Raw genomic sequence first — 17,410 nt, forward strand, 5'->3', positions numbered from 1 at the left:
TTTATATACGGAATTGTTTATTTTTTGGTTATTCTATTTTAACATTAACAAAATAAGTAATTTAAAACAGGTTTAGGGAAAAAAATAGTTAAATTTCATTTAAATTATTCTTTTAATTATTATAATTTAGTTATTAATTTTTAATTATTGCTGATATACTGGTATATATGTACCAGTAGGTAAGTGTAGATTTTTCCCTCTGTCGGTAACTCCTAGTGTTTACATATAGTTAGTAGATTTTATACGTAAACAGGATAACCATAAATTAAAGGTACATGATACGATGGATATTAATAATAATGTGGAATTAATACGACAGGAAATAATTAAAAATCATCTGCAATTTACTGCATTAATACAAGTAAATTAAGAAATTTATTGTTATAAAATAGTTTTTTTAAAGATAACCTCAATTCTTGGTTTAAAATACCTTTATTAGAAAAAAATCTAATTTCTAGGATATACAACAATGTAGTGGACCTTTAGAATTACTTAATGAACTTAATACAGAAGGAAGGGAAAAAATTACAGCATTAAAATCTAGTATAGAAAAGTTGAGTTCTCTAGCCGAAATCAAAGTCAACGAAAAGGAAAGAACAGAATTGCTAGCAGAAGTTGAAACATATAAGTGCCAGTTAACTGCATCTCTTAAAACATTTCGTAAAGCCAATGTTATTAGTGCATGTGTTATAGATAAATTGTCAAGAGAGGATTTACTTTCGATATCTGAAGAACAACAAAACGCTCTTCGTAGAAGAAGGGATAAGCAGGGTTTAGCGAGTGCATCTAGTCAAGTGACAGATAAACTGTTAAGCATTTCCAGACACTTAGCTGAAACAACTCAGAAAAGTGCAGACACTTTAGACACACTCTGTACGAATATAATTAAAAATCATTTAATTTATATCTCCTAATATAGGGAACGAGCTAGTAGTAATTAATTGTTTTTGTTTTAGTAATATCTTCGGATAAAGTGTCTGGAACTAAAAATGAATTGGAACATCAACAGCAAGTAATAGTGCAATCTGGAAAATTGTTAGGAAAATATGGTAGACGTGAGGTTACCGATAAAGTAGTACTTTTTTTAGCATTTGCTTTCTTCCTTGCTTGTGTCTTTTATATTTTACAAAAAAGGCTCTTTTAAATGTACAAATAAGTTGTACACAAGTTATACCAATGTATAACACTATTCCAAATCTATTCCTTTTTTATTTATAATGTAATGATGAAATACGATTATATGATCTATGAAAAGACAAATTGATTACTTTTTAGAACGAGATATTTTCTCGTAATTGTTATTTATTATTGAATCAAATTATATATTTACAAACTAATTAACTAAAAAATAGACAGTCAAAGTGTATAATATATTTGTACTAAATTTATAAAGAATATTCGAACTATGAACATTGTTTTTCAGTCTATATTACCACCAAAAATGATTAAATTCTGTCAATTGATTCTGGATAAGCGTATCCTGTAAAGAATAAAATAGAAAGACAATGTTTATTTAATAATACTAAACTTAAATGTCTTTTTTACCATTTGTTAGGATTATTATCATAAGATTTTGCAATAAAAAAAAAATAATGACATTATAAATAATGTAATTAAAAAATCTAATCTAACTATACATTTTTGCAACTGGCTATAAATTCCTCTATGGATATCATTCCATCCTTATTAATATCCATCTTTTCAAAAAGTTTATCCACGTGCCTGTTTACCATATTCCAAACAGTTTGATCGTTATTTATCATTTCATAAATAGCTGATATTGTGGTCGTCATTTCATTTTTTGAGATGCAACCGTCTCCATTTAAATCATAAAATCTAGACAAGTTGGTAAAAATCGAAGATATTTTAAACGCGTTTAATTTAAATTTCGATCTTGTAAGAAATTATAGGTTTCTTACTGAAATATCCATTTTAGTTTTTCATCATTAGTTCCTTTGACGATCGTAGCTATTCCTAGAAGCAAATCTCCAAATGTGACAATGCCGTCCTTATTTTTGTCAAAATTATTGAATACCATTTGTGCATATTTTGCAGAATCACCAAGCGGAAAAAGTTTAGCATAGGCCGGTTTAATATCATTGGTAGTAACAGTTCCTCTTGGACAATACTGTTTAAATGCACGATATAATTTCTGTATTTCTTCCTTTGAAAATCCTGTATTATGCATTAAAGAAGATAATCTTTCTGGTAGAACATACGTTTGTTGCTTTTCTTCGTCTTGAAAATTCTCTGCGAATATATATATGCAATAATAAATCAAAGGAAGAAAATCAAACGACGCTTAGAAATTTTATATGATATTATGTTAATTAACACGTTCGTTACTACGATTTTGTTGAAAAAAAGAAATTATTTTACGTAACGTGCCACGCATATTAATTTATATGCATATAAAATATATTAAGTAGTCTTTAAAACATATATATATATATATATGTGATAAATTAAATTATTATAAAAACATCTAATTTCTGATGTCATAATTAATAAATAATATTATAATAATTCGGGATTTTCTTAAAACAAACCGGCACATTATACATACGTGACGCTAGGAAACGAACGTGTTAATTTCATTTACATATCATACCAGTTATTCTTTGAATACTCTTTTTAACTTTTGTCAAACTACGTTGCATCTTCATTGACAAGCTAGGACGACGCGGAACTTCCATTCTGTCTTGATTAGTTAGATTACTATGGCACGACATAATCCTTTTTTCAATTAATTTTCTCTCGGTTAATTATCATAATTATATATAAAAATGTGTCCAAATTTAGGATACAAATTTAAAAAAAAAAAAATTATAGGAAATTCATTTGGTAATTTTTAGTCGTTTCCGAACTTTACTTCGTAATATTAAAACATATCGAAATTATTGAATTTAAATAATTAAAATAAACAATAATAATCGTTTGATTAGTTTTGTTAAAGGATCGCGCCTATTTCGTTTAAAATTTACATTTGACTTGGCGGTATTCCAAAATACGGTGACGTCGCATTACAAAAGAATTGTTGATTCGTTAAAATAAGTCTACCACAGAAAAGAGGAAAGCGCAGAAACCATCTCAATCGCGAAACTGAACGGAACTGACGCACGTGGGCACCGATGACCCTTCATGTCTCGGGTATGAGAAGCGTTTTCGGGGAAAAGCAGTCATGAAAATATTTAGACTATTCGTCGTGACCGTGCTACTATTCTCTCTCTTTCTCTCTGTTAAGATTTTAAACTACATGCTTTGATATTCGAATAGGCACATTGCCACGAAATGTTTATTAAAAAAGGATATTTACAATTTTCCTAATTTTTAATATTATTACGTCTTTTGTCTTAAAATCTGATAAATAACTTCAAATCGGTTGTCCTTTCAATTTTCTATTTCAAGAAAATATTTGAAATTTTTAATGTCGCGTATTCTTTTTTCTTCTTTTTCTTTTTTTTTTTGTAGAATCGAATAAATAATATTAACAATTTTCTCTCTCCCCCCCCCCGTTACTTTTTATCATTTTTATATCTTTTTTAATAAACTTCTTGACAATCTTATATAAATGTTACTTTATTAGAAATGAACGTAGCGTCTAATTGATATTCACAGGTGCAAAGAATTATTCGTTAGGAATACAAATAAGTTGTTGATGAGGGGATGAAGCGAATTTCTTTGTTACATTTAATTCACATTTTCTACGCATTTCGATACAGGAGAGATAAATCTCGTTCTTGAAATAATTATGATAAATTTTAATTTTTTTCTTCATTTCTACAGAATGACCGTGACCAGTTATTCTTATCAATGGTCGAAGTTCATATTTGTTAGCTTAGTATCATAATCTATGATGATTCATACGATTGAGCAAATATTTTCCCAATAAATATAAACTTGTTACCGAATTATAGAAAATCAAATTGCGGCGAACTGGTTCGGATTAAACGTAAGAGCAGACTTTCTCTGCCAAATGCTATTAATAGTCTAGTAGCCTGGAAACTAGCTATTACGGTAATAGGAAATGATAGTGCTAGTTGCAAGATTAGCTTGCTTTAAATTACTTGGATATTTTATGGATGCAAACTGTTGCTACTTAGGGTCTTCAAATTTACAAGAAGTGGTTCGTATTTGACATGTAAACAATTTTTGGACGAATAGCATAATCATTTTACATGAAATATTTATTTAACATTAAATTAAATTTTTAATTAAACTTTTGCATTCAATATTTTCACTTTTATTTATTATTTAATTGCCAATAATAATTGTTCAAGATCCGATCATAACGCATAAACACGTGCATAATATCGTTATAGATCATCCTTGACACTATATTTCAATGTAAAACAGTTATCAATTTCGTTGGTGCGTGTGAAAGATAAAAACCAAAAGGATGAGAATTATATATTTATCGTTGAAGTCTTATGAATGAAATTATATAGGTCAGACACAGTGCCTTCTCGTAATAACTTGAGTAGTACTACATAAAAGCTAAAAAAAAAACAGGGGTTCCTTTTTTTAAAAAATCGTTTAACAAGTTTTAAAATCTGTTTTGCATTTCTATATTACAAAATTGTACTAATTAAAATTAACATATTAAATGAAAATAGGACTAAAAATAACAAAAATTACTTTGACTTTCTTTCCTTTTAAACATAGAATTTGCTTTGGATCGATAATTTGACAAATTGTAGGAAACGATATGAGTAATAGTAATTAAATCAGTAAATCGTTCTCATTATTTCTTTAAATGATGTTTATACTCATGTAGAATACGAAAAGATATTCTAACGGCATACGTTTATTGAATGAAAATGACTTCGAACAACAATGGTCAGAAAATTCTCCCGGTTCTTCGCAAGTTCAATGCGACGAGAAATATTCCCCTTATTTTTCTTTTTTTCTTTTCGTCATATTATATTTGCTCGTATAGAATATCAAGTGGGGGTCAGCTGATAAAAATAATCTTTCCTTTCTTTCTTTTTAAGGAAAACTTTTTTTTTTTATATTAGGAATCGTGTTCTAAATTTGCAAGGCAAACTAATCTCATTGTCAAATATGAATTCGTCGTTAAACTTCGTAGAATCTTATTCGCAAGTATTAATGGTCACGATTTTTCTGAACGAGTAGGGCGTGTTGTTGGAGTATATAAAAGAACTGTAAGCATCCAGCATCTCTTCATTACGAAAGTGTATTTCTTATAACGTACAAGTTCTAATACTTTTTCAAATAGAAAATATTTCCTCGAGGATAAATAATCGTTTTGAATAAAAAAAGGAAAAAGAAGAATTAATTATTTGTTAAATCTACCGTGCATCACAATAATTGGGGAGATATTTGAAATAAAAAGTTCATTGATATCAGGTCAGATTTACTTTTTTAAATAATGATATATATATATGTATAAATAACAGGAAAGAAAAAGGGGAGATAGCATAGCTGATTATATATAATGCTCAGAAAGTGTGAAATTTGAAAGTCACAAAGGAGAGCGTCAAGTACGTGATGTAATATGCCGCGTTTTGACATGCGTTGTTTATTCCTAGCATATCCACTTTCCCGTCTAGAAGAGTAATAATCGTTCTCCTAGATTTTCATTTAATTTATTAAGTCGAGAAACAATCACTTATAGTAATAACATTTGTGCATATATATATATATATATATTTTAGGTCAATAGTGTCTCGAAATTATCGAAGTGAGAACAGTAGTGCATAAATTGGAGCAGTAATTAATTTAAAAAGAAAAAAAAAACAAGTTTGATTTTTTTTTTACACGCATCAATCAAAAAACGGGAAAGATGAAAACTTTCTTTCTCTTTTTCTTATTAATTGGCAACGTTATTTGCGCCCCATGGTTGGATTTACTTTTTGGAGAACAACAAGCATATCCTGATTATAAATCTGATTATTATTTGAATCAACGTTACAAGCAACGCCAAGGAAGAGGTGGGAAGGAACGTTGGAAGCAAATTTGCAGGACTATAAATGGAGATCCTTATACATTTCCAGGACAAGTACCTTACCCCGCTGCTCCAGTGTGTCCATGGTAAAATAATATTTCGAAATTTGTCTTAAGTCGATGATGTTACCCGTGCCAAAATATTAACATGATTATTAAAGGTATAATAATAATAATAATAATAATAATAACAAATGTTAGTTTTAAAAATATGAATTTATTATAATAATGTTCTAAACTCTATTTAAAAGAGTATTTCAGTCAGATATAGACATTAGTCCTAAATAAGCATTAATACTAGAGTCACGGATCGCCTGTCTGTCGTGCATGACGTGTGTATGTGTACACGTGTATTTGAATTTGTATTAATTATGCAAAAAATAGGCAAGCATAAAAATAAGAAAAGCTTTGTACATCATTCATCGATTTCCTTATTCCAATAAGAAACCAGTTCTCCCGTTATACGTGTAGATGTTACTGATCACGTATCACTTAATCGTATTGGAATACTCTCTATTATCGAGTATGTACTTATGTAACGTACAAAAATAAATTATTTACAGTATGTATGAAATATTATCGTCTTAAAATACGGTAGGTTTTTTTAATATATTTTTTTTCTTTTCTTTTTGAAACTGCATTACGTAATGCATCCTTGAATTTCTACGCTTCAACGATTTGTTGTCTTTCTTCCGTAAATTAGCGTTTACCATGACTATTTTTAATTGATAGAAAGTATATATATATATATATATATTAATTTATGCGTATATAAATATGAATATATACAATTTAGAATCACAGAAATATTACCATAGGAGTCTTGTATCTACGAAATGTCGATGTTCAATTATTTGTAAATGTACAAATCTTTTATGCGACAAGAATCTTGCACAAAGTAAACAATAGTTTACAAAAGCTTGAACAAATGATGTATAGAGTAAATGATATAAGGAAAACAATCATTTCCAAACTTGAATTAATCCATCTTTGCTGCCTGTAAGTATACACGTATTGGACATAGATACGGCAGATATGGTATCATGGTGACCAGATGGCGGAGTTTCTGGTCCTTGTCCACCTTCTTCTGGATTTCTTCCTCTAACACTACTATTACCTCCTGACGAGGGTATAGAACAACCACCTGCCAATACTTCTTGAACTACATTTGTACCGTCTATCAAGCGTTGTCTGTAAACAATTAGATTGACAAAGACATTATCTCAAATATAAAATTACTTTTTATAACAGAAAATAGAATTATTTAATATAAGTAAACACTTACTCATATGCGTATGAATTTGGTGGAACAACGTCATTGGCAGCAGGTAATGCAACATGAGAATCATTGGGTGTGTTTAAATCCCAAAAACGTAATCGCATGTCAGTTCCACCAGCTAATAAGAAACCAGAGCGATCAATGCATCCTGAATACATTGAATGAACGCTGTAACCACTTTGACTATGACTAAGCGGTGGTGCACTTGATGCCCAAAGTACCATTTGTCTGAAACCCGTTTCTAAATTCCACATGGAAATTTCATTGTTTCCTTGTACAGCTGATATTATCCATGAAGGTTCAGTTGGATGCGTTATTACCTTTTTAACTCTTGCCCCTAATGTATACATAAATATAGTATTAATTACAAATCATTTATAATTTTGTAATAAAATTTATAATTACCTGTTGGATGTTTTATATTTGTAATTGGTAATTGGAATCGTAAATCCCAACAAGTATGAACACCTGAGCTTGTGCCAAGAGTTAACCATTGCTGATAACTATTAACACAAAATGAAGTTATTATTCCATACTTCAAATCATTTTCCAAACGCCAAGTTGTTCCAGGACATCGCAAATCCCAACCAACTAAGGATCCATATAGTGAAGCATATACAAGAACTGATTGTGATCCAGAATCTAAATATTGTATATCGACTACACATCCTTCGTCCTAGAAAATTAATGACAAACGTAATTTGTTAATGATATATATATATATAATAAGTAATAAGAAAAAGAATATATATATTACTTGAAGATCTAACTGTCGAGAATATAGAATACTCATTTTACTGGAATTAGGTTCTATCCTTAATACAAATACTGTCCCAGATATGCTAGCAGAACTTGCTATTGATTGTCCTTGTTCACAGACAGCTAAACCAACAAGAGGACCACTTCTGTTCATGTATGTTTGCCTATTACACAAAGTATAACAAATATTTATATATATACATACTTTATTAAGTAATAGACATTTAAAAAAGTTCTTATAAATATAACCAAAATACCTAGAACGATTAGCAATATTACGACCTTCCATTCTACTAGCATCCCATATTTTAATACACCCATCCGCCGAAGAACTAGCAAAGAGACTACTGTCTGGAATAGACACTAAACTATTAACACCAGCTCTATGTTCGTGAAGATGAGCAACGGGAACACCTCGAGGTCTCCATCCACTTGGTAATAATCTAGAGCCTTTTATTAATATTATTATTAATTAATTAAGTAATGAGTATAAACGATATTGTAATTTTAGATAGAAATTTTTATCATTTTTATTTACCAGTTTGCCACGCAATATTATCTGCCCAATGTTGTGCTCTTAAAGCAGCAGCATGTTGTTCCTGTTTTCTATAAGTCAATTGTCTTACTTCTAGTCTGCAGGGTGCACATCGATCTGCAAAACCGTAAAGTGTTGTATCTGTTGCAATATGACAATTTAATGAAACTGTTCATGTGTTAGAAATAAGTAAGCTTATGTTACAAAGTATCATACACTGTATATAAGAACGTTCATGGAGAGAGTGGTCGTTTATGCTATTCATATCAGACAGGCTATGCTGTGGCGATAAATGTATATCACCTCCGTGTATACTTTGATTAGGACTTCCACTAGTTATAGCCAAATCTGCCATTTTTAAGACTGCATGCTAAATTATTGTTAAGAAATATTAGAAATTTTGTATAGTCTGTAGATGTTGTAATAGTATCTGATACTATCTTAGTTACTCAGTACCTGAGTATTATCTTGAGCTGCAAACATCGTACGCCATTCTTGATTCATTGATGCATAAGTACCGGTAGTATCAGACGTTCTTCTATCTAATCGTTTATAAGATGGAAGACCTAAGTCAGCTTTTGTATCTGGATAGAGTATAACAATGTGATGTCTTATTTTATCCTTCATAGTATTTAATTCTAATTTTCCATCTAAAGGTTTAATCATGTTCTGTTTAGTATCAGCTGAATTACGGTATTTATTTATTTTCATTAAATGCGGCTTCATTATGAGCAATTGGTCCTCAACCATTTCCGACATCGATTCTGAATTCAAACGTCTAAAAAGCTAAGAGATTTGTTCAGTTCTCTATAATTGCAGTTTTAAAAATTCATATATTTTAACGATAACAGTTAAACTTACATTGCGTAATGCAGTTGACATGTCATTATATTGTGATACCATTCCAGTAGTTGCCTTAACTCTTGCAGATTGTTTCTGTTCGAGAACTTGAAATAATTCCTCTATATCATTATATTTAACTATTGCATCATAAACTATACGTGGAATAGGTGCCACAAGAGCTTCTAGTAGTAAAACTTCCTTCTCAATTTGAATAAGTGAATGTTTTAAATACGGTTGAATCATTGTTTGAACTTTACATTGGACATCAACTACATTTAGTGTTCTTGCTGATGCTGATATAAATCCTACAGTTGCATGTCTTATCCATAAGTTCGGATGTACCTGTAAGAATTGATATTGTTATCTTTGATGATTAATAACAAAAGAAGAAAATATTTTTAATTATATACAAATAAAAACGTACTAAGAAAACCATAGTCTCCGATAAAAGTTGGTATAAAGCAGATTTATGTAATAAACCCAATTCAGTAAGAGTTGTCATTGCATTGATAGCTTTTGTTGTAACAAATTCCTCAGGGTCTGCTAAACCTTGTTGAAGAAGAGGCATAAGTATCGGACTACTATGCCAACCAACATAAGCTGCTACTCCAACAATGCATTTAAAAAATGATGCTCTAAGTTCTTTATCTTCTTTATCATTTAAGAAAGTAATAACGTGACTTAATAAAATGTCATTTGCTTTTTGCTTTCCAAAAAATACACACAATTTATTTATTCCATTTTCCATTAAAGTCTGCTTTACCAAGTTTTGTGGATCTGTTAAAAGTGTAGACACAGATTGTTGTACCTAAAATATAAAGTATTATGTGGCAATATAAGCCATCAGAAAAGGATCATGCAACTGTAGCTTTTAAATACATTTAATCATAGTTTTGTTTACCATTTCGTGCAATGTTTGCAGCTCATTATCATAGCTAGGCTTTGGTCCTTCTTTATTCCCAAAATTAGATAAATGAGAATTTTCCAGATATCGTATTGCAATATGAGCTAGATGAGCAATATTTTCTGCATAAGCTGCTCTCACAATAACAGCTTCATCTTGAGTAAGGTGCGATAATCCGGGTAGAATATATTCAGGAAATATCTTCACATCGGAAGGTGGAATCGATCTCACAAGATGTAGACATTTAGTTAACGTATGAATAGCGGATACTCTTACACGTGGTGCTGGATCATGAACTAAATAAAACTATAAAAATACAGTTTATATGTTATACATAATTTTCTTCAGCATTCTATAATTAAATAATAAATAAATTCTTACAATATACGGTAATATTCTGTCAAGAATAGTCTCATCTGAGGTATGTTCCGCTAATTCAAGTAGAATTTCTAAACTCTGTAATTTAGATTGTGAATGATGAAGACCTCTTATACAAGAGGTTACTAATTGTGTTACGATAACTAAACCATCCAAAATTTCAGCACGAGTAGTACTTTCATCTATCCCTGGACTATTCCTTATTGCCTGAGATGATTTCAAATGCAAATTTTCTTCTATTGAAATATCACAGTTTTGATCAGATATTGATGAGGTCGTATGATCCATTTGCTTAACATCATTCTTATAACATTGATCAGTGTCCACTTCAACTACTATAGTTTCTCCACCTTGATCAACATCCTTTTTAGATTCTACACTAAAATCGCATTCGCCGTTATTATCATCATTAACTTTTGTATTTTTCGTCCGAGTTTCTTCCTCTTTAAATATGCTTATAATATTTCCAATATCTTTTTTTAATCTGTTAATTTTCTCATCTGGCGAAAGAATAGGTGCTGCAGAGAAAATAAGCATGTACGACTGTAGAAAGGAATAAAAATATTCTGGAAATACTGTTCCACGAGCTTGCGCTAAATAAATTTCTGCGCTCTTTCGATTAGCAGGGTTTCTTTCTAGCATAGAAGCAAGTAGTTCTCTTATACCATCTTTTTGTATAGAATCCAAATGTCTAGTAACTGAATATTCATTATTCCTATATGCTAGAGACAACGTTAAAGTAATGAAACAATTAAAGTTACAAAATTTGAATAGATTTTTACAATATCTGCATATATTAAAAATATCAATTGTACCTAAAAGTTGAGAAAAATCGAATGGTGGATGTCCTTCGTTATATAATTCTGTAAGAGCACAGCCTGCAGAAAAGATATCCATCATTGGATTTAAATCGCCAGTTTTGACTTCCTGTTCAGGTAATAAAATATTATTGCTCAATTCAGAAGATAGTGTTTTAACAAATCTTTCTGGTGCTATGTAACATGTTCTTCTTCTTGACGTGTCAAAAAAATATGAAAAATCAGCAGGATTATCTTCTGGTAGATAAGTTGGTTTAAAACTTGCAAAATCTGTTAGCAGGACCCAGTTCCAACTAGTTATCATTATATTTTCCAATTTGATATCACCATGGCAAACTCCAAACTATTATAAAAACAAATCAGAAGAAATTATATATAAATTTATCTTAGGAGATATTAAGTATTAATTCCTTGCACTATAACACCGTGTAAAAATTGTGATAAACTTTATGGTTCAATGCGTTAAATTGCATTGCAAAGGCTTAAAGATATTTACCTTGTGAGCTTGGTGAAGTGCGTAGAGAACTTGAAAAGTAATCCACTCTTTTTCAATGTAAGTTAAAAATGGTCTAGTACTAATTCTATCGTACAGGGAATATTTAACATATTCTCTCATTATCGAGCCAGCTTTTTCTGTCAACTGATAAGAAAAAACATAATAATATAATTTTCTCTTTACGGTCATTATAGATAAATACCATAATTAGTTAGTATTGTTTCCTAAAACTTACAATAGTTTTTTGAAAGGGTAAACAATTGACCGCAGAAGCAAGCTTAGATCTAATCTCTTCTAGTTTTTCCTTATATGCTGATAATGGTAATGTTGGATCATGTATCGCAAATACTTTGACTACTATCAAACCCTCATCGCTTCTTGCTCTTGCTACTTTAAAAAATCTAGTGCTTCCTAAACTGTATAATAACAACATAAAATTTTTATTTGCATAGATCAACAATGCATCATCAAATGTTATATATGTTTTTTTAGACAAGTTGACATTTAATGAAATTCATTAAATTGGGGTAAGGTTAGATTACTTACTTAACATCGAATAATAAATCATTGTGATCTGTTAAATAATGTTCTACTGGAAATATTTGGCTGGGGGCAATGCCCACTAGTTGATTTCCCATTTTGTAAGAATATTGTTGCAGAGTACTGATTTATTGACCTCCGGCATCCATATTGTGCTAACTTCACTTTCTAATGAAACCAGGCTAGTTTCAACAAAATTATTCCTAGATTTATACATTGCACACATTTGATTAATATGTTATTATTAAATTTATAAACATTGTTCTTCGAGTTAGACCATTTTATAATTAATTGCAATAATAAAATCATAAAAATTGTAGTCTTATTTAAAATGAAAAACAAAATTATGTATGCAATGTAATATTTGAATTTGAACTAACTAGTTTTTATATTTTTAGCAATTGGCAACACTTGTATTTTTAAAATTCTTTTATTAGTGAATTGCGCGGGTAAAATATTGAATTTTTATTTCCTGATTTGTTTTTTATTAAATTTGTATTTTTTTCTTTAGAATTTAATAGAGTTAGATAGGTTCTTTTAATACTTTATAATATAATTTGTAATGCATTGAATTTAGAGATACAATATCTTTATCGATCCATCATGTATTTCATTATCTTCAGATAAAATGAAATCTGACGACGCCATTTAAACAATTCAATCGTCACAGTTATTTATGTAATATTATCATACGGATAATTTATAATCCACATTTCCTTGTTAGATAATTAAGAAATAGAAAAAAGAAAGAATTCATTACGATGAATTTTATGTACAAAAAATACGTTGTTAATTATTAATAAATATGTTTAAGTAGATTTTTTTAATAGACATAAAATAGTTTGCGGTTTCGATATCTTAATGGTATCTTAATGGATACGTTGATAAAAATAATTAAATAATTAATATCAGGTTTTTTTTATTTTCACATTTTTTTCCTTTAGTTCTATTAAAATTTGATAAAAGATATTTTTTATACAGATAATCTTCGTGTTGCACAATTAATTAGATTTTCCTAAATGTCGTATTATATAAAACAAAAAAGATTGTGTCTCGTGCTTTACAGTTATTTCTTAGAATTCTTAAATCGTTTTAAGAATGTCGTTTTATGTTAGATGGGTGATTTATCTGATAAATGAATTTTACTACGCGCAAACGAAAGTAATTATTTTTTAAAAGTCCAAATACATGATTTTATTATTCTTTCTAATCTATTGTTCCAAGTATATGTGTATTTACTTACCGGTTGATAGTTTGATTAAAATTTCTTCCAGAACGAGGATGATTACTATTACGAAGAAATGAAAGAAGCAGATGTTGAAAAGTCTTACGTTCGTTTCGAAATTTCGACTTAAGCTTGTAAGATAAGTGTCGAGCACAAAAATTTCCACCAGACACGCGTCAAGCAAGTGTGTCCTCGGAATTTTCTATATATGCATGTATGTATGTATTATATATACACGTATGTATACACCTATCTATAGGTAAACTAGATAAGAAAAACATCGTCGCGTTATTTTCAAAGGCAATTATCAAAAATGAAATTGGGATATTTTAGAATTCGAATGAAATCATTTTAACATTTCCTTCATTTCTTCTTTTATTTTATTCTCTTTTTTTGATTTTTTCAAAATTATTACATAATACAGAATGACAAACTTTCTTTACACGCAAATACACACACACACACACACACATACGCGTACACGTAGATAAATTTTATTATTAGAAATTTTTATACACACACATACACATGCACAGACAGACACACGAAACTTACATCTAATCAACATCTGGCTGATTATTCGAACTATATAATTTCTTTTGCCGATTATCTTTTTTCGATAATATTCGACGATTTTATTTCAAATATTATAGAAATCATCATCTCTTTTCGCGAAACGTTGTAATATTTTTAATTTTTTTGTTTTTAAATTAAAATCAAGTAAAAAGAAAAAGAAAGAGACTCGATTATTCGGGGACGTTTGAAAAGACATTTACGAGGTTGTATGTCTTCTGTGCAGCAAATATATATATATATATATATATACACTTAACTAGTTTAAGTAAATCTACTATATATGTGCAATAAATACATACATACATTCATATATACATATATGTAAATATATATATATATACATTGAAAGAACACGTAATCATATCGTCTGGTGTGTCTTTTAACAAAACCAAAGATGCGGAGCGTTATGAAACACGCACTTGCCGGAAGAATGCTTCTTTCTTTCTCTCTTTTTCTTTTCTATAACTTAACTCAATGTAGTATGTACAACATGTTACATGTATACGTGGTTACGATAATTGCATTTGGTTTCTTCGTCGACACTTAAGAAACAAATTTATTAACCCATAGTTCTTAACGTATCGCCACAACTTTAGATAAAATTCAAAGAGATAGAGAAAAAAACAAAAAAAAAAACAGAGACTATTGCTCAACGTGATTTGAACAAAAAAACATGAACGTAAACATTACACGTTGAAATATTTCAATTTAGACCATTTAATCGCACCCTTTTCTTCATCGTTAGATCAATCGTAATATTCAATAATTTTAAATGAAAATTTGTAATTAATTCAAAAACTTTCGTTCAATGTGTTAGCCGAATTAAAAATGCATTTCTTTTTCTTTTGTTTCTTTTTTTTTTTTTTATAAATTCTCGTTAGAGGATCATATTTTGTAACACACGTAAGTAAATTAGTCGTTAATGCATGCACGAATGCATGTATGCATGGATGTTCTTCTTACACATTGATACACATTGAAAAGATCGCGTTTCTCTCGAACAAGGTGGGTGGAGTTCGAACTCGCTTGCTTATCGCGATAATTAAATGGAGTTATTTATGATAGGTATACTGCGAACTACGAACGCAATGTCGAGTTTATAATGTTCGCTTCTTTCTATGCGCGATATCTAACTTTAATATCTCGAAAGTATAACGAGTTTTGTTTGTCTTCTGGTGCCATCGTTGTCTGACGGTCCATCTTCACACATCTTTTTTTTTTTTTTTTTAACAAGACTATAAAATCTTAAGAATATTTATTCTTATTTGTAAATCATTACAGACTCTTTTCTCTTCGCGTTATAAAATAATCAAATAACTTGTACAAAATATACAACGTCGAATATGAATTATTGACGAGGCGTTCGTTTTATAATAATATTTTTTGTAAGATTTTTAATTAAAATTTAGCCGAATACTTTTGTTCGATATTATTGTAACACTGGAAAAAATATTTTCTCTAGAGTTTAATAAAATGAACGTAGATAGAGTAATGAAATATAACTATAAAAGTTTATGGCATTTTCTTCGATGATTTCGACATTTCGTTTCATATTCGATAGAATTTCGCCGCCATTGTTTCAATCGTTTATTGTCAAGAGATGTCTCTTAACTTTTGACGTTTTATTCTATTATTTTTCTTGTCTCCTCTTTCCTCTTTTAAAATTCACAGGAGATGGGATCACACAGATGGGTTGGGGACAATTTGTAGGAAGGTGACGTAAGGGAAGGATGCACAATGCATTTGTTGTGCCTTTCTAACCGCATCGAAAGAGAAAATGCATTTAAATGTCTATACATTTGTTACAGAAAATGTTAAGGTACAGGCATTGGAGTTTAACGCGCGTTAGAAATAGGGAAGGATAGGAAGAAAAAAAAAAAAGAACAAATAAGAATAATTAAAATCAACGAGGTTACGTACAGGAAATGCATACGAGAAAGAAAGAAAGAGGAGGGGAGGGGGGGTTTACAATGGAACGTGTTCCAAGCTGTGACTTCTTTATCGCGTTTACCAGAACAATTAACTTTTACATTTGCCACAATAAGAAATATTGTGTTGGATTTTCGTTTCAATTATTCAACCGGGTGATCCAAGTATTTTTGATTTGCTTTTTTCAACAATGGCAATTAATTAATATATCAATTAAAATGAATTTATTTTTGTAGTATGAAAGATAACTTACTTGTATTTTACTCGTTAATTTGTTGGCAACGCCTCGGTGATTAATTCTCGATGGGTTTTCTTGAGGAGTGATAGAGAAAGTAGACTAAATAGTTTGTCGTCGTTGTATCGGACGGCGTCCACAAAGAGAGCAACTCCATGACAGTGTCTTTTTTTACCATACTGTCGATGGATAGCTCTCTTCATAGTTCGCGCCTTGTTTTCATCTTCTCGACCCGCATGCATATGCACATGCACGCACCTACGCATGCACCAAAATGCATCGAAAACCTTTCTTCCCATTGCTGATGATGATTTAAAGGCTAAAGAAAAATATTTAATTATACTGAAATTTGTATCTCTAAACATATTAACAAATGAAATATTCAAATATTATTCGATCATTGTTATTATCGAAAAAGGAAATGTTTAATCATACTTAAAAGAAAAATATATATATATTATTTAGTATCAAGTTATCAAGTATATAACGATGAAGATGTGGATAGAAAAAATATATAGATAATAAAATAGTCCGTGTTTAGTACGTTAGTCGGAAATAATAATTTTCTTAATGGTTTTAATTTTAGAGAGGGGAAAGTATCAAAGGATTAAAAACAGGTAACTACTACTAGCCTCCGGGGTATCGTGTGAACTAAACTAACGCATGCGGACGAACATAAGCTAGAAAGAACGTCGTCGAGTAGCACGGAAAGCGTGCTTTTAAACTCGCTTCTCGAACTCGTTATCGGGGAGGTGCGAGCTACTTCTCCTTCTTTAGCATTACACCACCTGATTGCACGGCAAACACGAGCTACTCGCGTTAGCTCGTGCCATTCGGTTGTTTAACACTTTCTTTAGTTCGATGCTTGTTGTTTTTTTACGCATACAATATAATTATTATAAGATCTCTCTCGCTTAGGACTTTTG

General features: G+C 30.0%; 3 protein-coding genes and 1 long non-coding RNA gene across 7 annotated transcripts; 2 read left to right on the plus strand and 2 right to left on the minus strand.

Annotated features, from left to right (window-relative positions):
• The first annotated feature begins 207 nt into the window (after positions 1–207).
• On the plus strand, positions 208–1,260 carry LOC122515672 (vesicle transport protein SEC20-like). Its single transcript, XM_043633075.1, has 3 exons — positions 208–361; positions 459–873; positions 957–1,260. The coding sequence occupies exons 1-3, from the start codon at positions 284–286 to the stop codon at positions 1,142–1,144; spliced, it is 681 nt and encodes a 226-aa protein (XP_043489010.1). The 5' UTR covers positions 208–283; the 3' UTR covers positions 1,145–1,260.
• LOC122515671 (neurocalcin-delta B-like) lies at positions 1,212–3,120 on the minus strand. Of its 2 annotated transcripts, XM_043633074.1 has the most exons (5): positions 2,985–3,120; positions 2,612–2,718; positions 1,920–2,250; positions 1,638–1,836; positions 1,212–1,480 (listed from the first exon to the last, which is right to left on the minus strand). In XM_043633074.1, the coding sequence occupies exons 2-5, from the start codon at positions 2,694–2,696 to the stop codon at positions 1,430–1,432; spliced, it is 666 nt and encodes a 221-aa protein (XP_043489009.1). In that variant the 5' UTR covers positions 2,697–2,718; positions 2,985–3,120; the 3' UTR covers positions 1,212–1,429. The 2 variants fall into 2 exon arrangements, with proteins under 2 accessions (XP_043489009.1, XP_043489008.1); XM_043633073.1 differs by having other exon boundaries at positions 2,612–3,120.
• A 1,901-nt stretch (positions 3,121–5,021) lies between these two features.
• LOC122515715 lies at positions 5,022–5,749 on the plus strand. The gene is made up of 2 exons (XR_006303350.1): positions 5,022–5,370; positions 5,679–5,749. It is a non-coding gene; the product is annotated as an uncharacterized LOC122515715 (long non-coding RNA).
• Positions 5,750–6,164: 415 nt separating this feature from the next.
• LOC122515714 (phosphoinositide 3-kinase regulatory subunit 4) lies at positions 6,165–12,701 on the minus strand. 3 transcript variants are annotated; one of them, XM_043633132.1, is made up of 16 exons: positions 12,526–12,701; positions 12,215–12,395; positions 11,980–12,123; positions 11,481–11,826; positions 10,669–11,387; positions 10,285–10,593; positions 9,808–10,191; positions 9,402–9,725; positions 8,997–9,326; positions 8,757–8,910; positions 8,544–8,657; positions 8,263–8,455; positions 8,004–8,169; positions 7,652–7,922; positions 7,253–7,583; positions 6,165–7,158 (listed from the first exon to the last, which is right to left on the minus strand). In XM_043633132.1, exons 1-16 carry the CDS (start codon positions 12,615–12,617, stop codon positions 6,930–6,932), a joined length of 4,287 nt encoding a protein of 1,428 aa, XP_043489067.1. In that variant the 5' UTR covers positions 12,618–12,701; the 3' UTR covers positions 6,165–6,929. The 3 variants fall into 3 exon arrangements, with proteins under 3 accessions (XP_043489067.1, XP_043489066.1, XP_043489068.1); XM_043633131.1 differs by having other exon boundaries at positions 8,544–8,681; XM_043633133.1 differs by having other exon boundaries at positions 8,544–8,681; positions 12,215–12,390; positions 12,526–12,657.
• Between the last annotated feature and the right edge of the window lie 4,709 nt (positions 12,702–17,410).

Source organism: Polistes fuscatus, unplaced genomic scaffold (genome assembly GCF_010416935.1).
Source record: "Polistes fuscatus isolate 324 unplaced genomic scaffold, CU_Pfus_HIC Scaffold19, whole genome shotgun sequence".
Lineage (NCBI taxonomy): Eukaryota > Metazoa > Arthropoda > Insecta > Hymenoptera > Vespidae > Polistes > Polistes fuscatus.

Coding starts and splice junctions, on each gene's coding strand:
- LOC122515671 (XM_043633073.1), bottom strand. CDS start 2,732: ATGTCGTGCCATAGTAATCTAACTAATCAAGACAGAATGGAAGTTCCG. Junction 2,251..2,611: donor GAGTATTCAAAGAATAACTG/GTATGATATGTA, acceptor ATATATTCGCAG/AGAATTTTCAAGACGAAGAA. Junction 1,837..1,919: donor AAACTAAAATGGATATTTCA/GTAAGAAACCTA, acceptor CAACTTGTCTAG/ATTTTATGATTTAAATGGAG.
- LOC122515714 (XM_043633131.1), bottom strand. CDS start 12,617: ATGGGAAATCAACTAGTGGGCATTGCCCCCAGCCAAATATTTCCAGTA. Junction 11,827..11,979: donor CACTTCACCAAGCTCACAAG/GTAAATATCTTT, acceptor TTTTTATAATAG/TTTGGAGTTTGCCATGGTGA. Junction 9,327..9,401: donor TGTCAACTGCATTACGCAAT/GTAAGTTTAACT, acceptor CAAATCTCTTAG/CTTTTTAGACGTTTGAATTC.
- LOC122515672 (XM_043633075.1), top strand. CDS start 284: ATGGATATTAATAATAATGTGGAATTAATACGACAGGAAATAATTAAA. Junction 362..458: donor AATTTACTGCATTAATACAA/GTAAATTAAGAA, acceptor TCTAATTTCTAG/GATATACAACAATGTAGTGG. Junction 874..956: donor AGACACTTTAGACACACTCT/GTACGAATATAA, acceptor TTTTTGTTTTAG/TAATATCTTCGGATAAAGTG.